Consider the following 7,739-nt stretch of genomic DNA (forward strand, 5'->3'; position numbering starts at 1 on the left):
GCCGTACAGCCTGGCGGGTGGGAATATGGCCTCGGAGAAAAAATGAAGCTGGCCCTATTGAAGAAGTTGTTTTTCCAAACCTCTCCCCAGGACTTTATTAGATCTTTTGAAGCAAAGAACAACAAGCACATCTTTTCTCCCACACATGGGGTCATCCTGGACTTGAATCCCAATCCAGCAAAGCCTGGACCCTGTGGCCCTTGTTTCTGGGGCTCAAGCTCTGCCTCGGGAGAAGGCTGGTGGTTGTGGCCCTCCATCGACGTTATAGTGCCTGTCTTCAGGTATCTGCTCCTCAGCAATATGGCCACCACCTTCTACCCAGAATGCTTTCTCCTCCTCCCAGAGGGCATTCTCTTCCTCCCAGAGGGACTTTTTATCCTCCCACAGGGCCTTCTCCTCCTCAAGAAGAGCTCTTTCCTCTACCCACAGGGCTTTCTCTTCCTCCCACAGGGCCTTGTCCTCCTGAAGAAGGTTCCGGTCTCTTTCCCATAAGACATTGTCCTCTTTCCAAAAGGCCTTATCCTCCTTCCAAAAGGTATGGTACTTTTTCCAAAAGGTTTTCTCTTCTTCTCGGAAAGATCTTTCCATTTCCCAGAAGGTTTTTTCCTCTTTCCAGAAGGTTTTCTCCTCTTCCCAGAAAGGTCGCTCTTCTTCCCAAAAACCTAAGATCTGACCCCGGAAAGCACGGATCTTGCCTCGGAAATTCCACATCTCTTCCCTGAAGTCTTCTATTTTCTCGCGAAAAATTTTCATCTCTTCCCGAAAAGCCTTTTCCTCCTGCAGTTTATAGATTAGTTTCTTCTGGCGAATGTTGGGTGAGGAGCCCACCATTGACCGGAAGCAAGCAAGCCCCATCCATTTGCTCACCTTGAAGGGAAACATCTTAGTCAGCCAGAATGGTGCGGTGGCCATGATGGAGGACAGGGCCTTGGCCAGGTCCAGGTCAGCTGGTCAAACCCTGTGGGGGCACCACAAAAACATGTTCATGAGTATCACATGCTAGAGAACAAGCCCTTGGGTCTGTATTTTCTGTATTACCCGTTTCTCTTTTTGTCCTATCAGCTGTGTTTGTGAGAGCCAAGATTTGGTAGACAAACATGCTGGTGGGTCATGGCTTTGGGCTAAAGAGGCGGTTAGTATATTCAAGCTCAAGGCTGCTAAAATCATAGAGTCTCAGCCAACAAGGAAGAGGTTCTCAACAAGGGCACCAGAACACACGAGTATGTTGTGCTCACTTAAGGGGTGTGTCACGGGATTTTTTGCTTTTAAATAATAAAGTACTGCAACTCCCAGATGACTTACTTTTGTTAAACCAACCAGAATTCATTTATTTTTTTAAAGATTTTATTTATTTGTCAGAGAGAGAGAGAGAGAGAAAGCACAAGCAGGCAGACTGACAAGCAGAGGCAGAGAGAGAAGCAGGCTCCCCAGTTAGCAAGGAGCCTGATGCGGGACTCGATCTCAGGATCCCAGGATCATGACCTGAGCTGAAGGCAGTGGCTTAACCGACTGAGCCATCCAGGTGTCCACCAGAATTCATTTAAAGTTGTGTCATTCTCACTTGGGGATTGCTCATAACCTTCTCATGGTCACGCTCATGACAGGGTGCCACATATGTGAATATCCTGTCACAGGTCACCTGGAAAACAGAGCGTGAGACCCACTGACCTAGAGGGGACCGTTTTAGTGGAAAAGTCTTTTTGGGGACCAGAGGCTTAAAACAATAAGTTGAGAGACAATGCCACATGTTGGCAAGAATATGGAAAAGAAGAGCTCTCACAACAGGGAGTAACATTGCACTGTAGGGAAGACATTTTATGACCCAGCAGCTCCACTTCCAGATATGTACTTGGAGGAAACTTACGAATTGTGACCAGGATACACATATAAGAATGTCTGAGGAGCTTTCTTCAGGGAAGCTCAACACTGCAAACAATCCAATGACCATCACAATAGAATGGAATTTAAAAATGGTAGTATGTTCACGCACTGGAGAGCATAGCTATTTGCAACAATGTGGGTGAATCTTATAAACATAAATGTTGAAAGAAAGAATCAGGATCAAAGGATTTCAAAAAATTAAGTTCCCAAAGAGGCAAAACTAAACTCTGTTGTTTATGGACATATACATAGGCGATAACACAAAAAGGCACAGCAAGGAAGTGAGTCCCATAATTCGAGATAGTGGTTACTTGTAGGGGTGAGGGTAGGGTGGGAGGTGTGATACCAAGGGTGGTGACTAGATGAGGATGTGAGGGGCGCTGAGGGGGGCTTCTGAGGGGCTTGCAGTCTTCTGTTTCTTGACTTGGGTGATGGTTGTGTGTGTGTTCATTAGAAAAATGTGCTAAGCTCTATGTTTATACTCTATGTACTCCAGTTAGTGTATTGTATTTCACGATAAAATATAAGCTAGGGGAAAAGGAAGGAAGGAACGGAAAGAAGAAAGAAAAGAAAGGAAGAGATAAGAACAGAACAGGGAGAGGGAGAGGAAAACATTGCTATATATCTGAGGTATCAGGTTATCAGAACTTTCAGAACTCTCCACCAACATTCCAGTAACTGCAAAGGTGGGTCAAGGGATGACAGAAAGGGTTAGACATTGGAGGATGGGTAGAAGCAGGGAAGACAAGGAGGGCGTGTCCCCCGGTGAGGCCATTGATTTCCATTTTGAGCTTTCTGGAAGCAGCTGCCAGGGTCGGCCTCACTCAGTGGGCCTGGCTGAGCACCACGCAATGGAGAATTTCTGGTCTTTCTCCTTTTTCCATTTTCTGACTTGGGAGGAGAGAGTGGAGGGAGAAGGAAGGACACAGCTGGGGTGTGTGTGTGGGTGCATGTTTAAGAGAGACGGTGGCTCCACTGTGGGCAGCTGGTGGCACCGCCATATCCACCCAGCCACACAAGCAGAAACGTGGAGCTCACCCCGACTCCTTCCTCTTCCTCGCCAGACTTTGAATCCATCACCAACCCTCCCGGTTAACATTTCTTGAAACCACGGCCCCTGTTTCATCTCCTGACCACACCTGGTTCAGGCCAGGACACCTCCTACCGTCTCCTGTTGCTCTGGGATTGATCTTACCCTTCCATCTGCCCCAGGGGTGTTTCTAAAACATGTCGCATCATGCCTGCTCACAAAGCTCTGAAGACCCTCCAGCCCAATCCAACACCCTGATAAGATGCCCTCTGTCTCCAAAGCTAAGTTTCAGTAATAATAGACTATATCCGGTTCTCTGGACAAGACCCGCGGTTTCTTGCCTCCAAGCCAAGGAACCTGCTGCATCCCCCATATTCTCCCATTGTGGGCTTAAATTCTTATCTGCACCGTCCCCTCTGAAAGCTAGTTGGACCCTCCAGGGAGCCTGGGTGGCAGCTGGTTACACATCCATCCGACTCTTGGTTTCAGCTCAGGTCATGATCTCAGGGTCATGAGATCCAGCCCCGCATCAGGCTCTGTGCTCAGCAGGGAGTTTGCTTGAGATTCTCCCTCTCCCTCTACCCCTCCCCACCGTGTTCTCCCTTTCTCCCTCTCAGATAAATAAATCTTAAAAAAAAAAAAAAAAGCTACCTCCAGCTGAAGTCAATCACCACCTCTTCCATCATACTACGTCTACCCAGTCCCCTGATTTACTTGTCACATTTGGTTGAAATCAGGTGTGGGTGTACCTTGTTGCCATCCCTCTAACCCAGTATCTCATATGAAGCTGTGGATATAAGAGGTAATTGATAAAAATGTTGGTTGACTTGAATTGAATTTCATTGAATTTTGGAATTTTGATTTTCTATATTGTATTTTGGTTATTTGTCTTATTTATATTACTGTCGGTATCTCAAGGTGGGAAAAGTGCCTCCTTCTTCAAGTGCCTACATTTACTGCTTTCCTTTACGAGAACACAAAGCAGGCCCTCAACAAGTGTTTGTTGAACTGGTTTAGGAAACTCTGTGGGCAAAGCCTCCGGGTCAGCTGGAGTCCAGGACCGCAGGCAACGGCAATCAGCTTTCTAATTACAATGTCAGGAACAACAGCGACTACACGCACATTCATTCAGCCCTTTGATGCTGGGCACTTTACCAGCAGTATCGGTTTAATCCTGTTAACCATACTGTGAGATGGGTGCCTTGATTAACCTCATTACGTAACTCAAGCTTGAGCAAGTTAAAAACCCATTCAAACAATTAAGATTCTGTTAGTAACTGCTAGGAGTGCATTACTCGGTCAAACAATACTGTTTGTAAACACCATCGGGCTCATATTTTCACTAGGAAGAGGTGAGTGTGTGTGTGTGTGTGTAAGAGTGACAGCAGTTGTATCAAGCCTTTGACTTACTGATAACAACTTAATGATAACATTTAGCAACTTGGTCACTAATTTTAAATGAACCTCTTTTCTCCTCACACAATCCTACTGCTGGAGGAAACTATGCCAACTCCCACCCTAAAAAGCAAATCAAAGAAGATGGAAAGTTACCACTGAAGAAAATAACTATATTTTTCAATAAACAACGAAACAACACTCACAAAAGTCTACTTTCGTACGTGGAACCTGTCTGTTCCCAATTCGCAACAAAACAAAACCAACCAACCAACCAACCAACAAAAACATCATTTTGGGGCAGGCTTCTGACTTTCTTCTGAAATGTTTCCTGGACCTATCCCAACACCAAAAGTAACCACCTTCCAAAATTACACTAAAGCTTTATTTCTTACTCCTTGGGTAATGTTTGCACTAACTAGAGCCCTCACGGAATCAGATTAATAAATTCCCTTCTCCTTTTGGCCAGAGATATCAACAGTTGCCTAAGTCTGCATTTTTCTTGTTCAGTTTCTTCCAAGCTCAGCTCTGGCTCTTTCCGTGCCCGCACGCATTTGCTGCTCTAACACTGGTTGTTGCTCGTGGTGGGCTTTCCTCTCAGGGCTGTGCTCCACGAACAGTGTGGGCATTCATGAGGAGAGAGCCCCTCAAAGCTGGGTGGAGAAGTCAGTTCCGGGGGGCTGGCTCAGTCCATGCAGTCACTTGAGAAAAAATCTACAAATCACAGGTCTGTGAGCACTAAGTGCTTTTCCCCCTGAGTCTGACTGCCTGCTTGGCAACAGCAGGAGAAATCTGCTTATGTCACTTCCTGACAAGAAATAAATGTATTGTAAGTCAAGTATTCAAGGACTGCCCCTTGTTGCCAGAGGATCTGGGTTCCTACGTGTGGAGAAACAGAGGCCCACGGGCTGAAGCTTCTTCAGCTTCCAGCACCCTGTCTTGGCATCCACACCCAGGTTAACGCTCTCCTCTGGGCTCCTGGCCAAAGTTGGGCCCTCCCCACCCCCATCTCCTCACAACCCAGTAGGAACATTATTTCCTCAGCAATCCCTCATTCTTGGGCCTTCCCCATCTCTCTCTCTCTCTCTTTCTCTCTCTGTCTCTCTCTCTGCTCATTCTGGCCTCTGGGCACACAAACACACTTTAGTCCCTCTCATCTTCAAACAACCACCCAACTGCCCAACCATAGAATCCACTAACTCCCTGTGCCCATTTGCTAGCCTTCTCCTCCTCCAAGTGTCTTCTCAAAGAGCAGCTGCCTATCACTATCCACCACTTCTGAATTGCATGTGTGACTCATCCACCGGCAATCTGTCTTTTGCCTCCTTCTGCCACTGAAATTATATTTGTTAAAATCATAAGTGACTTGCTAGTTGCTTAGTCCTTTGTCCTCACTGACCTCTGGGTAGCATTTGACATTAGTCCTTTTTGAAGCTCCTTCCCCTTGGCTCCTATAACACGAGGCCATCCTGCTCTGGTCCCACCTCCTAGACCGCTCTTTCCACATCTCTTCGTGGCCTCCTTTTCCCAATGGAATGTGCTTTATCCTCAGAAGGCAGTACCCACACCTCATGGAGCTCTTACAGAGGATGAATTGGGTATGTTAAGTAACTAGCCCAGTACCTGGCCCATAGTAAGGGCTCAATAAAAAGAAAGCCATTTTTTGCTGTATCTCTCAGCCACCTTCCCTGATGCCTAGGCTCTAGCCTCAAACATGCCAAGGTTTCTTCAGTTCCCCGCCATGCTGTTCTCTCTCCCTGGATAGCCTTTGCCTAACCCCACTTCCCTTCACCCAGCTAACTCTTCAGGACTCGGTCAAGTCCTCTAACAGCCTCTCCAGACACCCCTGTCTCCACCAAGTTAAGACTGAGCAGATGCCCCTCTTGTCCCACTAGGAACACTCCGTCTCACATCTCTGTGACTGGTATCCAGTAAAACAACAGGTACATAATACGTGTTAAGTAAATTGCAACTGAACGAAGGGAAGTCTCTGGGTTAGAATGTTAGGGGAAAATCCATTTGCAAGTTTTTCTCATGACAATTTAAATTATCTTTGAAGAAGAGATAAATTAAGCGTGATATCAAATACATAGAAGCGTATGTAGATATAAAGCAAAAGATAAAACTGTAAAGGTGTACCTACAGAGATATAAAAACATGAATCAAAGAAACACGCCTCATCTTCAGTATAGTACTTCAGGACAAGAACGTAGTTTTAAGGAAAACATTATGTAGAACTCTATGCTTCAAGCCACTACTATCCAATCTAAAGCCAACAGTTACTTACTACTTAGCTGTTTCCCAAGTGGGCAAGTACCATAGCCCTCAGAGGGCAGGCAACCATTGTTACATCACAGACCCCCTATGCTGTTTGCAGTGACCCCTCTGTCCCTCTTAGTCCTGACTCACAGGGTAGGGAGGGCCAGGATGGGTAGGAGACTTTAAGGAGTAGAGAGAGAAAAACTTGCCCATCTTCCATCTTTGACTTCACCAATAGGGTGGCTGTTGATGACTCACAAATGATTGTTACCTCACATTCTACCTGGATGGTGTCCAGGAGCAGGCTTCTGGAAAACCACGTTGCGGTTGTGGGTTTGTAGGTGATGAATCCTTTCTCTTGCTGCTCTCGAGATGCTGTCTTTGGCTTTTGACAGTTTGACTGTGATGTGCCAGCTCATGCATCTCTTTGAGATTATACTACCTGTGATTTGTTGAGCTTCTTGGAGATGCAGATTTGATGCAGTTTTTCAAATTTGAGAAGTTTTTGGCCATGATCTCTTCAAATATTCTTTTCTTCTGCTTTCTTTATTCTTCTTTTAGGATTCCTTTTATATGTAGGTTAGTAGCTTGAGGGTATCCTACAGGTCTCTGGGGCTCTGTCCATTTTCTTCATTCTTTTTTCCGAATTTCTATTGCTTAGATGGGATAATCTCAATTGATCTGTCTGTGCTCATGTAGGGAGTTTACAATTCTGCCTCAACCTTCAGTTCCTTGCTTGTGCAAGACCTCAAGGTCAGCTAAAGGTGAAGGATTATGAGGCATGTACACAGTCACATATGTGTGACCTTCTCGATTCCCATAAATAATGTTAGAATTTTTCGGTGTCTCCATGTTATTCCCCAGTTTTTCCTTTTAGGTTATTTCTCAGGTTCTTTTTAGCTCCAACTGGTAACACTGCCTCAGGAAACTGAGATATTAAAAAACTGCCACTATATTTTTTTGGCAAATGCCCCGAGGTAAGGGCTATTTGTACAAAATTAGCATTGACTTAGGTCAAACACAGACAAGTCCTGTGGATGGAGCTTTTCAGTGAACTGCAGATAGGTCAAATAGTAATGATTCTTTGGAGAAGGGGATTTTGGGGTCCAAACCCAACTTGTTCCCTTTCGTGGCCATTCTAGAGGTCCCAATCATTGGCTTTAATCATCATTCT

General features: G+C 45.6%; 1 protein-coding gene across 1 annotated transcript; it reads right to left on the bottom strand.

Annotated features, from left to right (window-relative positions):
• Nucleotides 1-213: 213 nt before the first annotated feature.
• On the bottom strand, nt 214-6,770 carry LOC111146883 (coiled-coil domain containing 70). The gene is made up of 2 exons (XM_022502602.1): nt 6,716-6,770; nt 214-958 (listed from the first exon to the last, which is right to left on the bottom strand). Exon 2 carries the CDS (start codon nt 910-912, stop codon nt 214-216), a length of 699 nt encoding a protein of 232 aa, XP_022358310.1. The 5' UTR covers nt 913-958; nt 6,716-6,770.
• Nucleotides 6,771-7,739: the final 969 nt, after the last annotated feature.

This window comes from Enhydra lutris, unplaced genomic scaffold (genome assembly GCF_002288905.1).
Source record: "Enhydra lutris kenyoni isolate GAN:26980312 unplaced genomic scaffold, ASM228890v2 scaffoldscaffold15, whole genome shotgun sequence".
NCBI classification, from domain to species: Eukaryota; Metazoa; Chordata; class Mammalia; order Carnivora; family Mustelidae; genus Enhydra; species Enhydra lutris.

Excerpts from the sequence above, each read along its gene's own strand:
- LOC111146883 (XM_022502602.1), bottom strand. The coding sequence starts at position 912 with ATGGCCACCGCACCATTCTGGCTGACTAAGATGTTTCCCTTCAAGGTG.